This window comes from Centropristis striata, chromosome 14, assembly GCF_030273125.1.
Source record: "Centropristis striata isolate RG_2023a ecotype Rhode Island chromosome 14, C.striata_1.0, whole genome shotgun sequence".
NCBI lineage: Eukaryota > Metazoa > Chordata > Actinopteri > Perciformes > Serranidae > Centropristis > Centropristis striata.
The window spans coordinates 12,788,572-12,812,161 of NC_081530.1; the positions used below are offsets into that span (position 1 = coordinate 12,788,572).

The 23,590-nt window shown below is 34.4% G+C and overlaps 1 protein-coding gene across 8 annotated transcripts in view; it reads right to left on the reverse strand.

The window, feature by feature from the left end:
• The window catches only part of thrb (thyroid hormone receptor beta), a 190,309-nt gene that overhangs the window by 21,280 nt on the left and 145,439 nt on the right, over positions 1-23,590 (reverse strand). For 4 of the 8 annotated variants that reach the window (XM_059349199.1, XM_059349198.1, XM_059349203.1 and 1 more), the window contains one exon: positions 20,927-20,977. The exons of 2 other annotated variants lie outside the window; for them this stretch is intronic. In XM_059349199.1, coding sequence (XP_059205182.1) covers positions 20,927-20,977 — 51 coding nt within the window. Of the gene's footprint in view, positions 1-654; positions 1,228-20,926; positions 20,978-23,590 lie in introns of those variants that run through there. 2 more of the 8 variants (XM_059349205.1, XM_059349204.1) reach the window with 1 other exon arrangement.

The window sequence follows — 23,590 nt, forward strand, 5'->3', positions numbered from 1 at the left end:
AAATTGGATTTAATTTGGATTCATGCTTCTTTTCTTGTTCAAAAGTAAAACTTGCCAAGTCAGGCAAACGAGCTATCTATAGACTGTATATACAGAACATTGGCTGTTCCTTTGTGTCTATTTTTTAACATGTAGGTGACAACCGGTTAAACTAAATGTGGCCTCGAAAAGTCACACATGCAAGATTTAAAATTAGCACCAACTTCCACGCATAGTACTGCTAACACACTGGGTTAACACCTGTCCCAGTTTGGGGAGTTAACACCTGGCCCAATTTTCCTATAGGGGTTAAGGAAGTCAGTGTTTTGACCTCAGGCTCCAGGACCGGATGTTAACAAACTGATCAATACCTTTTTTGGTTTTGTTAAGAATCGTGCTTCAGCCTTCTGTTGCCTCACCATCAATCAATAAGAAGCCCCCACCAAGTCCTGCTCACAGACCTGCCACCGCATGGCGCCTTAAGTCTTGGATTTACGCTTATCAGACTTAATTTGAAAATCCCAGACATCATTGATTCATTGATCAAGACGGAGCCATCACTAATTAACAAAAGTATTCCTCACATGAAATCTCGAGAGAAGACACAATGGATATAACCAAATTAAAACTTGGGTGAAAAATCCCATCTCACAACTCCCAGTCCAGTTGGCATACCTTTCCTGTGCTCCCCCTGCATCCACTGCAGGTGTGAGAAGTCAGGTTTGATCTCAGGGTAATATTCGGGCTGGTGGTGGTAATGACTAAGAGGGATCTCCATGCTGCAATACTCGTTCTTAAAAACAGGCGCGCCACCAGCAGCGTACGAGCAAGAGTAGTGCTGGCTGGGCTGCCAAGCCTGCTCCATGCAGGGCGGATGGTGCAGCGGCTGGGGTTCAAAGTGTCCGTACCCGGGTCCGGCACCCGGGTACATGCAGTGTTCCCCACCGCCCTGCACCGTGTAGCCTCCCAACCCTGGGTGAGGCATCTCATACATGTCGGGTATGCAGTAGTTCATCATGGAGAGCCACAGCAGCAGGCTAGCATAAAAAGTTCTGGGTCAACTCCAAGAAATACCCCCAAAAATCCCAAAAATAATAAACTTTGCAGATTCCAAAGGAAAAAAAAAATCAGATCTAAACAAAAATGACCAAGCTATGTGAATGCGAGACTGAGAAAGTTCCTGGTCTGGGAAAAAGCCTCATAGAGGTTGACCCTATGTAGCCACACAAACGTTTTATCCACCAAGTCCACAGACCACAGACTACACCTAGCAGCAGCCCCACCCGCCACCACCCTGCCGAACTGGTAAGCAGAGGTTTATGACGACGCAGAGCTCTAATCTTACACTCCACAAATCCTCAGTGTGCCACAGACAGGACCGATGTGACAGATTAAGACCTCGCGTTACACCTACATCTAATAACACCAACTGCACAACAATTCTACAGAAAGCAAAGAAAAGTTCCAAGAAAACTTTAACTTGACTTTAAAGGATTTTGGCGAGGGTTCTCACATCACGTAGGAATGATGAGTTCTCCCCCACTTGATGTGCTTCCTAACACTTTAACCTTTAACCTTTGTGTATTAACCCCTCGCTTATCCTGTGGGTATTTTAAACAGAATCTGTAAACACGCTCACTTAGGTCAGTGTCATATAATTATTCCTGCCAACTATGACACTAAGAAGATTTTAACAAGGGTTTAGTGTTTTACACTCATAACCCTTTTTCACTTTTCACCATTTACACGGTTACATGTATTTAACCCCTACTGCAAGTTAATGGAAAGAAAGCAAATAAGAAACACTTAGCACTATATTTTAATGTGGGAATTACTTGACACTATAAAAAACACCTAGTAACTGGAATGAATAATTATAACCAAAATGAAAACTAGAGCTGCAACAATTAATCGATTAATCGAACAATAATCGATTATTAAATGAATTGTCAACTATTTTGATAATCGAATAATTGGTTTGAGCAGTTTTTTAAAGACAAAAGTCCAAATTCTTCTGGTCAAATATTTCTGGTTTCTTTGTTCCTTTATGACAATAAACTGAATATCTCTTTGGTTTGTGGACAAAACAAGAGATTTGAGGACGTCATCTTGTGGTTTGGGAAACACTGACTATTATTTGTCAACATTTTATTGACCAAACAACTAATCGATTAATCATTTAAATAATCGACAGATTAATCGACAATGAAAATAATCGTTAGTTGCAGCCTTAATGAAAACTAGCCAAATTTAGATTACTGTGGAAATCAAATCAGCGAATAAGATATCACTTTAATTAGCTGTATCATTATTAATTGCACAGTTGTACAGTTATTAATTGCACAGTTACGGAAAAAATAAGGACCAGAACTGAGTAGTTCTGGTCCTTCTGGTCCTTCTGCATGGAATAAGTTACAGAATGACTGGAGAGTTAATATCATTTAGCACTTTTAAATCTAAACTGAGAACACTTGAGGACGACTCTATAATGTACCTGTTTTTCATAATCTGTTAGTAAATTTAATCATTCTTTGTTTGTCCTTTGTTTGTGTTTTTACGGTGTACTTTTAAAAAAAAAACTGTTTTGTATTTGTTGCTTCCTATATTGGCCAGGTCTCTCTAAAAAAAGAGGTTCTAAATAAAGGTTATAATAATAATAATAATAATAATAATAAAAAAACATTTTTTTTAACATTAATGACATTTCATGCTTTTAATACTAAAATCTAACAATGTAATGGTATTTTTGTAATTTTTTTAAACACTTCACTAAAAAACATGAATGGTTGTAATTTTAAAAATCAATATTGTTTCCTCACACTGTAAGACACACGAGTGACAAACTGCACGTGTCGCATGATCTGTTTCAGATAATACACCTATTATCCTGCACAGCGACTATACTCAGCCTTATTGATTAGACTTCCTGTTCAATAAGAATGGGATAAGCCTTATGGTGAGGATACTTAATGCCTTTTTCAATGATGTAATGTTTCTTTATACTTCCCAATAACATGTTGTTTCATAATGGCAATCTGCTATTACTAAAACCACCACACAAGCAAACAAAGTTTCTGACTGCAAATTCTTATTATTTCTTTAGTTATGCATAATACTACAAAACCTTTTTTTATTGAACCAAACTCATTAATATTGCCTGCTCACTGTGAATATTATTAGATTTTTTAAATGAATGCTTTCACTTATTATTATCACTATATTTATTCAATTTAAATTACAAAATGAAGCCATATATTAATAAATATATACCCATAAGTCAGTTAGCATCTTAGCGCCATTGGGCCATCTTCTCAAACTCAGTGAGGATTTTGAATGGGTTTTTGGTTAGATGCCAGAAATAAAGTCTGTAGTTAACACAAGCTGAAGAGAGGTGCATGTTTTTTGTACAACATAAAATACATAAGTAAATACCCCCACTTGTGAATTTTTGTGAGTTTTTTTTTTTACCCTCTTAAAAAGGCAATTGCTAACCAATGGCTAAATGAGACTACAGTGGTTGTCAGGGGCTTTGAACGTCATCACACCTGACATGGACAGGAACTTTCTCACTCGTCCGCCTCACAGCCTTTTGTCATGTTTTTCAGAGCCCTTGCAAACTTTTGTAGATTGTCATTCATTTTAATAACCAATTTAATAGGCTACAGATTTGCTAGCTTGTCAAAACCGCTAGTTAGCTTGTTCCGACAAGCTAACTAGCGGTTTTGAAACGCGGTAGAAGTCATGTGACCGTGGTGTACTTTGTGATAGCATAAAGTTAGCTTTTTACCTTCCTCGGCTGCATTAATGCTTCAAATATAATAAAAGTGGTGTTCTTTTGTGAAGAAACGTGTGTGCCATAGAGTCTATTTTTCTGCCATGATCCAAAATCCAACTAAAAAATCCTATAGGAAAATTCTCAATAGACTCCATGGTGATGCTACTTCCAGGTTAGCCGACAAAAATGTGTCATTTTGTTTGCTCTCTATTAAAAGGACTACTGGTTGATAACAGTTTCCTTTGAATTACCAACTAATTGATTTCTATTTAACCATTTTTAATTATTGAGACATGAATAAGTAAAGAAGAAAATAAATAGTTGCCTTAACTAAGTACAAAGAATACAATATTACAAAAGATATTGATAATATCCATAATAAGAAATAAAGGGGAAAGGGGAAAAAAGGAATAGTATAGGAATAATAATATAATATACCTCGATGTATTTCTCCCCTTTAACTAAAACTATTAACTATTAATGAATTTGGAACGTAAGTCTCATGTCCTGTCAAGACACCCAACCTGAATAAGATAATAAAAAAACAAGTCTGTAAAGAAAATCAGTTAATAATTATTCATGAAGTGTAAATGGTCATTTGTATCTGACTGCAGGTCTGTAAAGCTTCTTATGGTGAGGATTCTTAATGCCTTCTCCAATAATGTAACGTTTCTTTACACTTCCCAATAACATGTTGTTTTATAATGGGAATCTGCTATATGCAAAGAATACAATATTACAAAAGAATACATAAAAACATATTGATAATTAGAAATAAAGCCGGTTATTAGGGGAAAAAAGGAATAATATACCTCAATGTATTTCTGCCCTTTAACTAAAACTATTAACTATGAATGAATTTTGGAAGTCTCATGTGATTCTGCCTACTTATCAAGACACCCAACCTGAATAAGATAATAAACAGACAAGTCTGTAAAGAAAATCAGTTAATAATGATTAATTAAGTGTAAATGGTCATTTGTATCTGATTGCAGGTCTGTAAAGCTTCTTTTGGGGACATTTTGGGGAAGATGTGGTCACGCAGTCGTCTGAGATGTTCTTAAGCTGAGTGAATAGCAGAACATTGCATCCTGCTGGGTGATGGATCACAGAAGCGAGCCACAAACATGAAACATGAACACATGGCCCAGTCTGAGTACAGATGCATGCAGTTTTGGCTTTAAAATCCCTGCTGCTTGCACTTATCTGAACTCTGTGAATTGAAGCCAATCTGCGCGCTCGCCATCACAAAAGACACGATCAATACTGTCGACCCTTTTAGCCTGAGACGGCATTTCAATTAGGAGAATGGGAACTTTTTCCCAGTTATGTTTTTTAATCACAGTTTTATCGTTTTCTTAAATAAAATAGAAAAAAACATTTCAAAGCAACCACAGCCCGAATATTACCCAGTGTCACTTAAATGCTCATGTGTAATAAATGTAATCCTTTCCAATGTAATGTACTCATGATTTATTGTGACACGCTTCAATCTGACATTAGTCTGTATTTCCCCTCATAATAAACTGAGAGCAACATAATTCTGTATTGCACTGTATTGCACCAATAGACACACACTGAATATACATTTCAGTAAATATATGGAACTTTGTGACATGATAGAGCTTTTACTTGCACTTTGTGTGACAAATTATGTTAATCACTGATATATGTGTTTCACCTTCACTCAAAGATATGTTTACTCTGTTTTGTCAGGTTTACTAATTTCAATTACACTGTAAAAAAAACAAACCCTGTTGTTTTTACGGTAAAAAAACGGCAGCTGTGGTTGCCAGAACTTTACCGTAATAAATACGGTGCAACTTTTTCTAATATTACGGTAAAATGATATTTGCCCTGTTGATATCACGTTTAAGATTGTCATTTTATTCCATATTTTTCCGTAAAAAATAAAAAAGTTTTTCCATCAAAAGAAACGCTGTTCTGCCATATAATTGACAAGAAAATACTTTAAATATGCTGCATAAATTAAAGATTTTACTATTAAATATCAGTATATTTTTGTTAGAGATATGATGTTTAGTACATTTAACAGTGAGAAAAAGTATTTTTACCAAAAATAAATGGAAAAATGTCAGTGATGGCTTGTATATTACAGTGGAGTAATGTATTTAAAAAAACCAACTGTAAAAAAACTGTTTAGACTGATATAAACATTTACGGTGTTTCATTGTTACTGAAACTGAAGTAACCCATTCATCATTTTATGGTATTTTATGTCTTTTATGGTTTTCACCGTAAAATCTACAGACATTTTTTACAGTGTACATGTCAAATTTCCATTCAATTGAGTCAAGTAATTCTGACATGAACCAAAGAAGTACTATTCATAAAATAAAATAAAATTAAACTGAGATAAATAGACCATGAGAAATCAATCTAACTAAAGCTTATAGAATTGACCTTAATTACATAAATAAATATTATGAAATTAATGGAATTTCTGTCCATGCATTCTGTTTATGTATGTGACAAATTAAGGTTAATTTATTTCATTTGGATACATGTGTGTTAAATACGCAGTAATTAACACATGGTTAATTTCTTAACAATACCCTCTGCTGTGTCCCAATGACAAAACTGAAAAAAATGAATAATAAAACATATCAGAGTGTGAAATTTTTTAATTTTTTTTTTACTGCCTATTTAGTTTATTTTTAGTGTGGTTGCTGGTGATCCTGTAATGCAGATGAAACCCATGAAGAGGCTAAAAGCCTGACAAAGTGATTATGTCCAGCTATAATATGACACTCAGAGCAGAGCTGAAGTGACAAGTCTGACTGTGGAGCATCAGATCTGTAATCTCATTAGATGTGGAGCACAAACTGATGTGAATGACACTGATGCGTTTGTGTTCTGCTGAGCGTGTGTATAACACAGTGCTCTATTAAAAGTTACAGATACTGTAAGTGTCTGGTGTATTTTAAATCTGCTTCTGCACTGTAAAAAAAGATAAACAATAGCTACTCAATAAAATTGAGGCAACAGATTGCATGCAATATTATTAATTAAATCTAACTACGTTACAAGTTGAGTTGATAACTTAACAGGAAGTGCCTGTCAATTAAAAACGGACTAATTTTATTGTGTTGGATTCATTCAAATTCTCTTGATTAAGCATTACATATACACATAAAGATTATATTTAATGTGATCAGAATAAGTAGATTCTATCTCAAACAATTTTATATTCAAGTTACTTAAACAACTGCCTGAAAATCAAGGACGCATTTATATTTAACACATTTTATCAAATATATTAAGTAAAATGAAATGACTACAAAATAATTTATTACAGTGTGTGGCAAATGTCCAGTAAAGGTCAAGTTTAATTTGACTAAAAGTGTAGGTGAGGAGGGTTGTCAAAAGTATCGATACTCAAAAAAGTATCGATACTAAAACGTTGTATCCGGATACAATAGTCATTTTCAAAAGTATTGAGTGTCTGAAGCTTGTTATCATAGTTGCAGTTTCTTTTTGCACAACTGTTTTTTATTATAAATATTTAACCTGTGGTTCTGTTCATTTTCACATGTTGCATTTTTCTTGTTAATAAAAATATTTCTGTTAAATTTTGGGGTCTTTCTTTTTATCCTGGTGGTATCGAAAACAGTATCGAGTATCGAATATTTTCCTGAGTATCGGTATCGAGTTGAAAATTTAAGTATCGTGACAACCCGAGGTGTATCTTAGTCAAAGAAAACCAGAACTATCTTTGAGGTTTGGTCTATGAAAACAGATCAGGTTATTTCATGTCATGTGTCATCTAGTCTAGCCTGAAGCAATAACTTTGTCATTTCACATCACATTTGATCCAAGGTTATTATAGTTAACGGAAACTAACAAAATAATGAAAACTAGAATTAAACAAACATTTTCTTTAACTGAAATAAAAATAAAAACAAGAGTTTTAAAAAAAAACCCATGACTAACTGAAACTGTATTTTGTGGTTACAAAACTAACTAAAAAGAACTGGAATTACAGTGAAAATGTCCTTCGTTTTCGTCTTTGTCAACTTTTGTCATGCGTAAACCTTTTTGGTTGATATGAAATCTATTTCATATATCTGGTTTTATGACTTAATAAATTTATTGGGGCTGAGATGGATCAGACAAAGGAAATAAAGATGAAATAATAAACATTTTTGTGAGTTTTTTGAATCTGGCATCCAATAAATAACCCATTACAAAAAACTAAGCTAACACTAAAACTAATAAAAACTAAGCATTTTCCACAAAATTCAAACCAATTAAAACACACTGTAAAAACTCATTAAAACTAACTGAATTTGAAAACAAAAAATCACAACGAAATTAAAACGAAAACTAATGAAAAATCCAAAACTATTATTACTTTGCTATTGACATTAAAAACAGAATATAGAGGAAATATATTGAATGACAACTTGTACTGGTCATTTTCTTTTTGTTATATTTAATAGTGACCTAAAACAGACACTGTGCTCTACATTACACTAATGTTACATGACTTTTTTTTTACCAGTTTCTCTGAGACGGAGTGGACAGCTTGTCTGTGTCTTTAAGCCGGAGTTTGCCTCTCGGTGATCACTGAGAGTTCCACGAAACCTAAAGTCTGATATTGTTGTTGTTGTTTATTCTGATCTATTCTGAGCTCTCAAACTTGATTAATGCTTCATTAAAGACGGGTACAATAACAACAACAACAACAACAACAAGTTCAGCTTCTGTACGTTAAACACAGATAGACACTGCTGGAGTAAGTGCACTGAAAAAAGAACCAACTTAATTGAATTGTTTCATTTGGTAACACCTAAATGAATTAAGTTCTTTCAAATTAATTTAAAATCGGTTGTGTTAATCTAACTTATTAAATTCATTTGAAAGAACTTACTTCATTTAGGTGTTACCAAATGGAACAATTCAATTAAGTTGGTTCAACTATTTTCTTTTTTCAGTGTGGTAAAAAAAGGAAAGCTTTCCATGCCGACCAATAATCAAATTAATTCTAAATATAACCAGATTTGATTTTAAATATTCACCATTACTGTCACAGTGATCAACTACTTATATTAATCAAAAAACTTCAGACTGAATTATTGAGATACAAAATGCTGTTAAATTAATTTGCTTATAGCCAAGTTTTGGTCTTTTCACACATGACAACATGTAACTATGTTTATTCTATTATTCACTTATTATTTTTAATATTGCTTTCTGGCTGGCTACCTGAGGCTGGTGCAACAAAGAAAGTCAACATAAATAAAGACATAATTGTCATAAATTTGTGCATAATAATTCACCAGAAGGCAAGACATAAGCGAGGTTATAATAGTTTTGGATTTTTAATTAGTTTTAGTTTTAATTCCGTTGTGATTTTTTGTTTTCAAATTCAGTTAGTTTTAATGAGTTTTTAGAGTGAGTTTGCTAGTTTTAATTAGTTTTAATTTTTTTGGAAAATGCTTAGTTTTAGTTGAGTTTTTATTAGTTTTAGTTTTTTTGTAATGGGGTATTTGTTGGGTGAAAGATTCAACAAGGTCACAATAAATGTTGCCTTTATTTACTTTTATTATCCATCTCAACTCCAATAAGGGAATTAAGTCATAAAATACATTTTCACTATAATTTTAGTTAGTTTTAGTTAGTTTTGTAACCACACAATACAGTTTCAGTTAGTTATCGTTTTTAAAAAAAAACTCTTTTTTTATTTTTATTTCAGTGAACAAAAATGTTTTTTCAATTCTAGTTTTCGTTATTTCGTTAACTATAATAACCTTGGACATAAGGTGTTTGTTCTCCTGGGGGAAGAGCCTCAGCCTCCCCACTTAAAGTCAAATCAGATACTTGTATGAAAACTATTTTACAAGGAACAAAAACAGCTGGAAACTTGTAAAAGATATGACTATATATGACTAGATTTTGGAGTTAGACAGTTTAACTGTTTTTCTTAATTTCTGTGTTCAGGATTTTTATGGGCATCTATAATCATGGCTTGATGACGCTCTGTAGCTAAGTTTAGGTTAAAGTAAGTACCTTTACATTTAAAGTAGTTCATCGTATCCACATATCAAAAACCAAATTAGCGCTTATGTACCCTGGTGTTGATCCTATGTGTGATAAATGTAAAGGTGCACCTGCCTCACTATCACATGTATTGAACATGTCTCTCTTTAGGTAAAGGAGATGAAGGAAGCTTCTCCTTCCTATTCTCCTAATCCTTCCTAATCCTGATTCTCTTATTTATTTTTGTAAGGTTGCTTGAGATTTATATAATAATAATTTTCTATAATATATAATAAATAAATGTTTACACACTGAATTGCTTTTTTGTTTTTTAAACAAAATCACATCACATCACACATCACACTGTACAATAACAGATAAAAGTCTGGTTCATTACACTATACAGTCATTATGCACTTTATGTGTTTTTTATGCACACTGTTTATTGCACCTTATTTGTTTCACGGCACCAATGTTTTTATACTGCATATTCATATTTATTCTGCACTGGAATACTACTCATTAATACATACTCCTTCTTTAGACACTTTATTTTTTATTGTATTTTATATTTTATTGCTTGAAGTATGCCTAGGTTGTTCTATCCATCTATCTATCTATCTATCTATCTATCTATCTATCTATCTATCTATCTATCTATCTATCTATCTATCTATCTATCTATCATCTATCCATCTATCCATCTATCTATCTGTCTATCTATCTATCTATCTATCTATCTATCATCTATCCATCTATCCATCTATCTATCTATCTATCTATCTATCTATCTATCTATCTATCTATCTATCTATCTATCTATCTATCTATAAACTTAAAACAGTGATGACTTTATTACTCTTTCCACTAGTAATTGAATTTAAATAATAAAAACTAACACAGTGAAGATGAGTCGTATCTTTAGACATCATGGCTCCAATAATGATCAATGTTTAATTTCTATAATCTGTCTGAATGCACAGTTAAAAAGGCTTATAGTGGGATTAGTGAGTCCACTCATGTAATAAGTGTGAGTGTGAGACAAGTGGATGTGAGCAACACGCAGCAGCTGCTAACACACAGGCCTGATGAGGCCAATCTGCTTGCAAAGAAGGCTTGATACCAGTTTAACTTTTTCATGAGGTGATGTCCTCACCGTGGATTAATCTTGTTTGGAGTTTCGACTCTCGACAAACTGTTCATCAGACGGAGTTTAACGATGTCGATACTGTAACAATCTGTCGTCTGAGCGGACAGTATCGACGGCTACGCCTGTCAACTTTTTATGCTTTTAAACAACCTCTTTGTAAGTTTGCAACTTAAAAAAATCATGTACTTTCATTTAAATACGTGTAGAAATGACTTAGTTTTTTTGCAAATCTATAGTTGTGCAGATGAAAAAATTATTTACATTTCTATTATTCATTTATAAAAAATGTGACGGATAGAATGACTCAAACAAAACCGACTTGTAGATAATTTATAATATGCATAATGATATAATTGTATACAAGCATGTATTTGCTGACTTTATAAATTTTTTTGTAAATTCATGACTGACTTTTTTTTAAATAATAATTGCAATTATCTGAATCATGGATTTTTACACTTAATTGTTTTTACTTTGAAATAATGTAAATAAAAACAATTTGTTTACATCTCATTTTAAATTATATTGGAACTTAAAGACATCAGTTAAAACTTCTGGGAAAAATCTGTCGAGTGGAGCTTATTTTAAGATTACTTTGTATTTTTTAAATGATGGTAAAGTAAAATATTAAAGATTAAAATAAGACTGTCATATTCAGTATTTTCAGAAACACCACAAGTGTCACTTTCAGCACATAAAAACAGCACAGTCTTTTTAAAATAGTGCATTATAAATATTATGTATTATTCTACTTACCCCGATTGTCTTTTTAGTAGTAGAATATTTTGCTCTGATAAAAGCATGTTGAAATAGTACACGTCCACAAAAATATTCCACACTTCCTGTGTGAAGTAATGCTGAGTCAGTAGTAATTCTCCGTGGAATATGGACAGCTTGTCTCCAGGCATTCCTCACAAACGGCTGAGGTTAACAACAAGGCCTTTCTATTTTACTTTTCAATCAACTTGTGCTTAACAATCACCTTTCCTCTCCTCACAGACAGGAACAGTTTCTCTGTGATGGATCCTCACCACAGTGGCCCTGCAGCGGGCTTTTGCACAGATATATTCCCTCCCTGATTGATTACTTTAGGCCTAAGGGGTTCAAAGCTGGTCATGAACAATTTTTGGATGTGAGAAATCTCTTTCACCCCGGGCCCTCAATTGACATGATGCCAGATGTCCCCGACTACTCCGTCTTACCTGAGGTGGACACATTAGTTGTTGGACCTTTCCCCTTAAAGTTCAGGGTGAGCTCAGGGGAACAACAGAAGGCTGAGAGGATTATCTCACACTTTGGAAAGAAGCGGAGGAACCTATTTTGGATACCGATCTTCTTTTTTGACTACATTCATTTTAAATGCGTCTCCAAAAGGACGGTGGCCTGCACATATTCGCTGATTGCTGCATAAGAATCACTGTGTTCACAGCAAGGTTATTATAGTTAATATAAACTATAATAACTATAGATACTTTTTGGTTGATATGAAATTTATTTCATCTATTTCATTTTATGACTTAATAAACTTATTGAGGCTGAGAAGGATCAGACAAAGGAAATAAAGGGAACATTTATTGTGCGTTTTTTTAAATCTTGCACCCAAAAAATGCCCCATTACAAAAAAACTAAAACATACACTTAAACAAATAAAAACTACACTAAAACCGAGCATTTTCCAAAAAATAAAAACGAATTAAAACTAGCAAACTCACTCTCAAAACTAATTAAAACTAACTGAATTCGAAAACAAAAAATCATAACGAAATTAAAACTAAAACTAATGAAAAATCCCAAACTATTATAACCTTGGTTCACAGAACGATAGCACTAATCAGCCATTATGATTCTGTAAGTGGGCATTACAAATACTGAGCAATTCAAACTGTGCATATTATGGACAAGTAAAAGTGAGGAGGCAATGCAGCCATGTGCATTTAAACCCTTTAAGACCCATCGGGGGGATTTAGCTGGTGATGTTCAGGTGAAGGTTAACGTAGGTTCAAGTGCAAAGAAAAGCAGCCCAGTAGGCCAGAGAATTGCATTTATTTTGGGTTCTACACCAAGTCCTTTACATAGAGAAAAAAAAAGAAAAGTTTTGCAAAAGCGTGTGTTACAACAAATGTAAATATCCAATAAGCTGCTTGCACAGACAACCTATGCACTGTAAAAAAAAAAAAAAAAACGGCAGCTGTGGTTGCAAGACCTTTACCGTAATAAATATGGTGCAACTTTTTAAAATATTACGGTAAAAAGATATTGGCGCTGTTGATTTCCAGTTTAAGATTGCCATTTTATTCCAACGTAAAAAATAAAACGTTTTTTCATTAAAATAAACACTGTTCTGCCATATAATTGACAAGAAAATACTTTTTAAATGCTGCATAAATGAAAGATTTTACCATTAAATATTACAGTATATTTCTGTTAGAGATATGGTTTAGTGAATTTAACAGTGAGAAATAAAGTGTTTTGAAAAAAATAAATGTAATAATGATGGCTTGTATATATATTACAGTATATTTTTGCTACAAACACGGTGCCAGTGTATTTTACAGTGGAGTAATGTATTTTTAAAAATAAAACTGTAAAAAAATACTGTTTTGGCTGATAGACACATTTACAGTGTTTCATTGTTACTGAAACTGAATTAACCCATTTATCATTTTACGGCCTTTTACTGTCATGGTTTAGCAGTTTTTCACCGTAAAATCTACAGACATTTTTTACAGTGTGTGGTAGAGGTGTGAATCAGCAGGCTCCACCAGACAATTTTCCCCGATACTTGAGTCACGATATAATATTATTGCAATTTTAAGCATTACTAACTGTTTAACTTCATTTTGTCCACAAAAATTGACTTTTTTTGTCAAATAAGAGAAAATTCTCAGTCTATTCATCTCACTTCAGACTTTTTGTTTCTCCACAATGAGAGTCAAATCCACAGACTGACCAACAAAGTATTCAGTCAAACTGAACTCAACTGATATCAAACATGTATGGACGAAAACAACAGCAGCATTTTATGCAAACTTTTCTCAACTTTAAACTTCACTGCTCTGAATTTTTTGAATGAAACATAAAAAAAGTGTAACTTTGCACTGTTATTTCGACAACTTCCCAACATGATATCCTGATGCACATGGTGTCCATGAATGGATATAATATTGCCATGCAAAATATTGCGATACTATGCTGTCTCGATATTGGTTTCACACTGTAGAAGAGCAGCATTTTACTGGGTCCTTTGTTTGGGGTCTTCTGTCGCTCTTTATACTTTGTCCCCTGACTTCCTCCTCTGTTATATAATAACTGCAGCTTCTAGATGTCACCTAACACTAAACATAGTTGCTTGTAAAAAAAAAAAGACCTTCGGGTGTTTTTTTTTAAAGTAATCACAGCATTTCCTCCTCATTTACTCAGTTTTAGAAACCCTCTTAGTTTGTTAGTTAGTTCATTTTGATTTAAATCTTCAAATTTTGGTAAACTGTCTTTTGGTGTCGGCCTTGTGATTCTCTCTTTTAAGGTGTATCCTAGATTAGTATGCATTTATTTATGGTCATTTTATATACTGCAGTCTCATAATTTAATTTTCGTTGAGGTCCATCTTGAAATTCTGCATAAATATTTTCTAAGTGGAACATTTATTATCTAATTTTATTCATATTGCATGTATAATTTGTATAATTTCATGTCATTTTTGGTTTCTAGTTTTGATGTTCTTGCTGTATATTTACCTTAATTATCAAAGTGCCGTGTTGAATGGGTTTAAGGCTGCTCGCCTTAAAAACATGAATTTAAACATATGTTAGTCCAGAGCTGATTTGTTAAAATGCAGCAAGGTCCTTCCTCCTACTTTCTTTATGTTGTATCATATAGAGCAGTGATTCCCAACAGGGGGGGGCGCCAAAGATCCATGGGGGGTCGTGAAGCCCTCTTGATTTTAAGGGATGTAATAAATCTAATGTGTTAAATATAGATGAGTCAGCATTTAATTCATTAGTGGGACAAAAACAACTAAATAAGGGCGACATTAAGCGTTTATTCATTTATTTAAATAGAAAAAACACTATAGAAAAGTTTAAAAATAAAGGTTATATCGCGAGAATAAGGACATGTGTAACATCCCTCCTGCAGTATACACAGGTAACCTCACCTAGTGGTAACCTCATCTAGTGGTAACCTAACCTCACCTCACGGTAACCTCACCTCACGGTAACCTCACCTAGCGGTAACCTCACCTAGTGGTAACCTCACCTAGCGGTAACCTCACCTCACGGTAACCTCACCTAGCGGTAACCTCACCTCACGGTAACCTCACCTAGTGGTAACCTCACCTAGCGGTAACCTCACCTCACGGTAACCTCACCGAGCGGTAATCTCACCTAGCGGTAACCTCACCGAGCGGTAACCTCACCTAACAACAGAAACACCGAGCTAATGGAAAAAGCGTCAGGGAGACGAAAATGCTGAATATCTCAACAACAAAAAAAGAGAGGGTACCATGAAAGTCACATTGAGTTCGGCTTCATAGAAGCAATGGACAATGGGAGGGGTCGCCAAATTTTACAATTGAAAAAATGTGGGTCCCTCAAGAAAAAGGTTGGGAACCACTGATATAGAGTACATGGAAATATTACATTTGCTATGGAAAAAAATAAGAAAATGGAAAAAAATCCAGAATATGTAATCATTTTGTTCTGAAATGTTTATAGTTATTAAAACGTTTTTTTTGTTTACAAGCTATCGACTCATTTGTCTGAAACTACTGTGGTAACTGTGGACGTTGTCATGAACAATTCATCAGAGCTGCTTTTGTTCCCCTCGCTGACCTCATTAAGAAGTCTGCAGACAAGCCACTGCTGAGACTGAGATGCAATGAGTGAATCATCACAGCAGAGATTTCTAGAGGCAAACATTATTGAACAAGATTTCTCCTGAGACACACACAATTTAATACCAACTTAAAGACCAAAACAAAGCTGACAAAGGCACTCTATTTCCATCTGACTACTGCTGAGGGTCTAAGGACAGAGGCTGTTGGATGCTGTGATGCTGTGCTGATTACCAGTCAAATTGAGTAATATTAGGCTATATAAATACAATTTAACTTGATCCAGAAAACACATGGAACTCTAAATTCAGCACACAGACCAAAGAAGGACAACACCGAATAGAATTGTTGGATTAAACAGCCAGATTGAATTTGTGGCAATGTCTCCTTTAGCTGAACAACTGAGAGACAGACTGGGACATGATGTCATCCAGAGACAAATGCCAGCTGCTCCTTAGTTACTGATCAGCAAAACAGCAAGTGTTCTGACATGAACTGATGCTTAGGTTTAGTCACCAGGGGCCTCATGTATCAACGCTGCGTAATCACAAAAACATTGCGTACACTGATTTTCCTGCACACGCCACATGTATGAAAAGTGAACTTGCCGTGAGAATGTGCGGTGCCACCGCAAACTTTTGTTTGGCAGAAACGTCTGTCTTTAATGCTCTATTAAAAACGTGTTTCATATTTAAACTCAAACTACACACAACTGGCTTAGTATTTACAGTTCATAGCTCTCGGACAATGGAGGAAAATACCGTTTTCCACCCTCAGTAACCCGTTCTAAATATGGAGGATAGATGATTTTTTTTTCATCTATTATATTTTAGATTTCACCTGCATACTGCTGCTTACTTTTGCAATAACAATATGTTGAAGTCTGTATGTTTTTTAAGATTGAATATTTTCTTAAGTCTGTATATTTTGCTATTTACGCTATTTTTATATACCGAATTTTCCTCCAGGGATCAGTAAAGTATTTCTGATTCTGAATAATATGCAGCGCACAAATACCACAGATAACCTGCCTCTATTACTGTGTCAAAGTCCTGATTGTAGATCACTTCTCTTTGGTTTAACATGGAGATATTAACGCTGCAGTTGCAAAGCTATCCCTGACGCACAGATCTCTATCCCCAGAGAAAAAACGTGTGTGGGAAATCCTTTCAGAATAAGTCAGGTGTGGTGCATATTTGATCCCGTATGTGATGTTTAATTGGGACAACAAGTTTAATGTGGCTTATAAACTGATGCGTAAATACTGGCACAGATCTGTAGCGATCAAGACGAGCAGCACAAATGTGTTGAACATGTCGTGTTTGGATCAGGTGGCAACCCCTGTGTCTGAGCAAGGGGGCAAACCAGCTGCATTCTGTTCAATGCATTCAAGTTTGGCTGCAAAAAAATCTGCCAATTCATTTAAGTGCAAAATGAGAAAACTTCTCACTTGATTTATTACCTCAGAAATGTTTTTTAGGACAACACTATAGTCTCAATCACTAGTAAAAAATCTTCTTCAAGACAATTTCATATCAATAGTTCTAATAATGGACCCATTTAGAAGAAAATAGAAGATGAAGAATTGTATGATTTGGGGCGTGGCTACCTTTGATTGACAGGTCACTAACAAGGTGAGCCGTCATCAGGAGAGAAGCAGAACAATGTGTATCCACCAAACCAGCCCAGCATTAGAACTGGTTGAAAAGGGCTATTATTGGGGCCCCCTCTATACGGTATGTATAAATATTGATCATCTGTTACAGAGTTCTAATGAGCATTTTTGTGAGTCGATATTTGATGACATTTGAAAGTTTATAATATCTAATCAAACATTTTCTGACTGAATGTATTTTGATGAGGGTGTGGGTAATGGCATGTGTGTGTGTGTGTGTGTGTGTGTGTCCTTCAGATAGAGAAAAGACAGACACGCAAAGTGCAACAGTTCAAATAATTCCTACCATTTTCCCTTAGATAAAGAAATACTTCCTGCAACTCAACAAATGTCAGCTATAAAATGTAATGTGAATTGAGGCAATTTAAACTGGATGAAACTACTTTAAAAGTCATCATTTTTTTGTCGACAGCCATCACAGAGGACCAGAAATGAGAGTAGTCTATTCACAGCAACCCTGGCCCCTATGAAAGGGCCATATGAGGCTGTAAAAACACTGACTCAAGTGTCCTTGAATGCACCAGCAATCAGTGCAAAGTGTAAAGCCCTTGGTGATAGTGTTGGAGGGTCAGAGTGAGGAAGGCAGGCATATAGGTGGAAGTGGAAAGTTTCCGCTGCATGCACACAGGCACACTAGTGATTAGTTAGTTGATTGACTGAGTAGTTAAACACGTGGCAGAGCAAATGAGTTACAATTAAAGTGATTCTGTGATTTTTTTGTTTATCTCAACAGAGGTCCTTTCACCCAGATGAATACCACAAATTCTTAATTTTTAGATTATATTACCCTTCGACATATTCTCCTATAACTTGATACCATAAAGTCTATTGTAACGCCCGCAAATGTAATAATGCCCACAAGCGTAATAAACCACAAACGTAATAAAAATCTGCAGCTTTTAATGCAATAATCCCACAAACGTAATAAATTTTCCACAAACGTAATAGCAGCTGCCTATTACAAACGTAACATGAGATTTCCCACAAATGTAATAGCATAAATAGCATAACTACTAGGTTTGCAGAGACTTATTATGTTTGTGGGAAAGTGAAAATCTCCAACTTTCAATATTGTAATAAGTTCCCACAAATGTAATAACGCAAAGAATAATGGTTGTTTTTGTTGTTTGTTTGTTTGCCACACACTACTAATACTGACCGTGGGTGCAAAATCCCCCCTCCCCCCTGTCCTGTTGTCATGGCGACCACTGTAGTCCAGAGGAAGTCCTGTCAAAGTCGCTACAGTTTAACAGGATACTTGTTACGACTTTATTAGTGTGTTTATCTGTTTGTGTGTTTACAGATACATGTGATGTGTTGCATCAAAATAAACCGCATAAAAGCTGAAACAACAGCATCTGATTTCAGTGTATTACATGTATCTAAATAATAACTGTGAACATGATCACAATTAAGTTATCATTTTGTGATGTAAATAACACAATTATTAGTTATTACGTTTGTGGAAAATGTATTACGTTTGTGGGATTATTGCATTAAAAGCTGCAGATTTTTAGTACGTTTGTGGTTTATTACGTTTGTGGGCATTCTTACATTTGTGGTGTTACAGTCTATACTTGCAGGAGACTGGTTAAGGCTATATATTTTATTTTTCCTTTGGCATTTTTGTCATGAAATGTATCTGTGACAAACATTTCTCTCAAAATGTTTCTAAGCATGCCACGTTTGTTTTGATGTTTGGTGTATCTTGTACGAATCGGGCTTGTAACCGGAGAGTTGCCGGTTCGAATCTTGGTACTGACAGGTCTAGGACTGAAGTGCCCTTGAGCAAGGCACCTAACCCCCCTGCTCAGCTCCTCCTTGCATGGTGTGTTCAATTGTGTGTAAAAAAGGATGGGTTAAATGCAGAGGTTGAATCCCCACTGTGGGATGAATAAAGTAATCTTCTTCTTCTTCTTCTTCTTGTACATTTAATGGTTGAGGCTGAAGTGCACTTATATGAGGATCACAGACATGTTGCATCTCCGTTTACTTGTTAATGTGAGCAAATGTGTCCCTGATCGTTTCTCTATTTTCCTTTTGCTTGTATGTCAAAGTAACAAATGTATGAGATGCACCAGCCGCTCAGGACAGGCAAACCCCAGATTTGACCCAGGAGACCGGTGTTTGTGTCCCATGCAAAAACAAGAGTCAATGTTGTTATTTGGAGTCAAACTGCATGTGTCCAAGTTGTTTTTAAGCCCAACACTGCTTTTTTTTTACCCCAACCTTAGGCAAGTGGTCTAATTGCCTAAAGTTAACTGTTTCCTGTCAACATGGAAATTTATTCTGAAAAGCCACCATGCATGTCAATAGAAGGGAAGTGACATCACGTCCCTGACACTTCCAAAACCATCAGAATCACAGTGTGGGCCGTGACAAAGCGCCATGAGTCGGGATTAGAATGAGTTTGACAGTCCTTACCAGGTTAACAACCAACAGTCACAATACATTTATAGAGACTGAACCACATTTTAAGCAGCATCATCATAAAACCTGTTTTAAAGATTTTAAGGGCAAGGGGAATATAGGCCCAATCTTGTTCATGGCAGCGGAGCAATATATATATATATATATATATATATATATATATATATATATATATATATATATATATATGTCAAATGGTGTAACCACAAAAGAATGATGAATATGAAATACTTTTTCCACCTACATTGTTTTTAATTTGACTTACATATAATTATTTAATTTTAAAAAACATCAAATTAAAAAAAAGAGTATTGCTACATTAACACATTTCTTCAATATTGAGCAGAACATATTCTGAAAACAACCCTTTTTTAAAAAAGTTTCGAAAAATCATGTACAATTTGTTATATACCATAATGTTGCAATGTAAACGTGGATTGTATTTTTTTCTGTTTTATTCACATTTATTTTCCTGTATATAATCAGATTTTTATGAAAAACAAATGACTGGTTACACCAACTAAAACTGGGTTAGATCATATATATATATATATATATATATAGGAACATTAGCTTATAATACAGAGTCCTTGGCAGGATATGCCTTATAAATTACATTACAATTTATTTTGGACAAAACTTTTAAACTTGCATTAAATAGATTAGACTTATCATTATTTTGTATTTATTTGCAGAAATGTATATATCAGCACATAAACCTGGAAAACTATATCATGTATAAGCTCTATTTCCTTAATTAAAGTGAACACAATTAAAATAAAAGCCACACAAAGAAACAAACATGAGCTCTCTTTGGGTTTGAGTGAAAGCCCCCAAAATATGAAAAAGAAGAGATTGTTTTTTCCCAATTGGGTACTTCCCCAAGTTATCAGACCTAAACAGAATCAATGGAGTCATTGAAGGCCTTTCACAACATTGAAAGCAGAATCTGAAGGAGGTTAAAATGTGAAGCAGCTTCTCGGTTTTTAGTGAAAAGCTCTACAGTTTTCATGAGTGCTCCAAAGCTCACCGAGACTGACAGAAAGGAGGAAAAGCAGTGCTGAGAGGGAGGATAAATATTACCATTTTGAATGGCCTCATCTTTCCAGCGGGGGGAGCAATTTTCTGCTGGCTCTAAAATAGATGGGAGAGGCACTTTTAAAAAAGAGCTACTTGCTCAGTGAAACAGGTGAGAGAGGCAGACTGACGCTCCTCTGCTTCTCACATCAAAAGAAAGCAACAATCTGATAAAACAGCAGGTTCATGTCAATTCAGAATCATCACTTTGTCACAGTGTGGTGTTGTTGTTGGTTTCATGTTGTAGTGAGTGAGTGGATCAGGTTTAACTTGTGTCTGTTCCCTATACTGAGGCCCATAGCTTACTGTAAGTGGTGGGTGAGCGAGGTCAGCAGGACCGGCTAAATCCACACGTGACGCCCAATTCACCCTGTACACTTTATATGTAAACAAACACACAGAGTGGCACAGACTGTTCAATGTACAGGACATCCTGTCTGTAGACAGCAGCAAATATGTCCTGTACATTAAGTGCCAGGGGGTTTATCCTGACCTTAAACTGTTTTTTAATGTATGATTTGTAGTACATGGTGTGAAAAAGGACGTAATGTGTTGCTTAGTGGCCTTTTCTAGGTTTAAAATGAGACATTTGAACTCTCAAATTATTATTAGACAATGACAGAATAAAGTGTTTCATTTCTTTTCGGCAAAAAGTTACAACTTTGAGGCCAGTGTTGGGCAGAAATGCATTACTATTAATGTATTGTGCTTTACAGTTATAATATTACTTTTCCTATTAACGAGGAATGTAGCAAATTAATTAATTCAATTACAATAATTATGTTACAGTTACTTCAAAATCAAATGACACATTATATTGTTACTTTTACTGCATTCAGATTTGTGCTCATGTTGCATCTGAAGATTAGGTGAATTCGAACAATGACATATTTAAAAAAAACAAAAAAACATGCCAGCATTTTATATTCATTTTAACACACAAAGGAACACCACAGACACTCTGATGCTTGTTTACTGTCACAGGACTCTGCATTTTGATATGGATGTAATCAATGAACACAAAGGAGATGTACAGAGATGAAGAGAACGTTTGTCTGAGTGTTCGGTTGTAATTTAGCTCTGATTTAATATGAACTCCCATGAAGCTGTCAACATATAAAGTTTTGTTTCTCTTGTTCATTTGCTAGCATTTTCAGCTGCTGCATGCATGTTATCTAAATATTAACACTACTTATTCTATGTGTGTATTTTGTGAATGAAACTATACTACACAAGTAAAATTACCAATTTTGCGGACTGAAAAGGATGTAATATAATAAGTAGTGTAACATATTAGTATTGGCAGGGAAATATAAGTGCAGTAATAATTTACTTTTGTTAACCCTTTGATGCACGACACCCCTTCTAATGCACAACATGGTTAAAAGATGACTGATGATTGATTTCCGATGTTTCATGTTTCATTTCCCATGTTATTTAATGCTTGCTGTGCGTTTCTGTGCCCTGTCTTTTGATATCAACTTATTTTATGGTTGAATATTCCAAGTATTCTTTAAATATCTTGTTTTAATAATAACAATCTTGTTAATCTTGTTTAATAACAACAGATCATTATTTCCATTTTGCCTCTCATACTTTATGAAGAAAAAAAGTTTTTGTATTATTACAAAGCTAATTACTTGGCTAAGTAGCTTGCTAAGCTAACTACTTAGCCAAGAAGTTAGCTAAGTAGTTAGCTTAGCAAGCTACTTAGCTGAATACTTAGCCAAGAAGTTAGCTAAGTAGTTAGCTTAGCGAGCTACTTAGCTAAATAATTAGCCAAGAAGTTGGCTAAGTAGTTAGCTTAGCAAGCTACTTAGCTAAATACTTAGCCATTAGAAGGGTAGTGGCACAAAAAGGCATTTCATTTAAAAAATAGTAAAGGAAAACATAAAATTAGGATGTATGATGATCAAAACAAACTAACTGAGGAAAACCTGGAATACTGAATGATGAAAATAATTTATTGCAAAGATATAGAACATAAAAACTCTGTCGGGTCACTTAGACCCATGTTGTGCATCAAAGGGTTAAGATCATGAGTTACAAACCCAACACTGCCTGGGATTAAATTATTGATCAATTATGGCTAAATATACAGACTATTTCTAAGGCCCTCAACACATGATCAGTGGTACAAATTATGTTTAGTGCAGAAAATATAGCTTTCTGATAAAATGCTAAATCTGACGGAAATGATCTTGCTGCATGGACAGATAATTTCACTTGACAAGATTTCTTAAATTAAGATTATTAAATCTAAAAATAAGCATGTTGAACGCTTAAAATAAGAAATTAACTCTTTAAACAAGATAAATGATGTAACACTTCTAAATCTCAGGGTTTTTTTTTATCTTGGTAAGAAAAACATAATTCTCAGTGCACTCTGCTCGGGCCAGTTCATCACTGCTTGCAGCTTTTATTTACCTTGTTTTAAGTTAAATGATTAAAAGCTTGTTTTGAGTTAATTTCTTATTTTATCAAATCAAATCAATTTTATTTTTATTGCCCAAAATCACAAATCACAGATTTGCCTCAAACATGCTTATTTCTAGATTTAATAATCTTAATTGAAGAAATCTTGTCAAGTGAAATTATCTGTCCATGCTACAAGATCATTTCCCTCAGATTTAGTGTTTTTATCTTGTTTTTAGACACAGGTGTGAATGA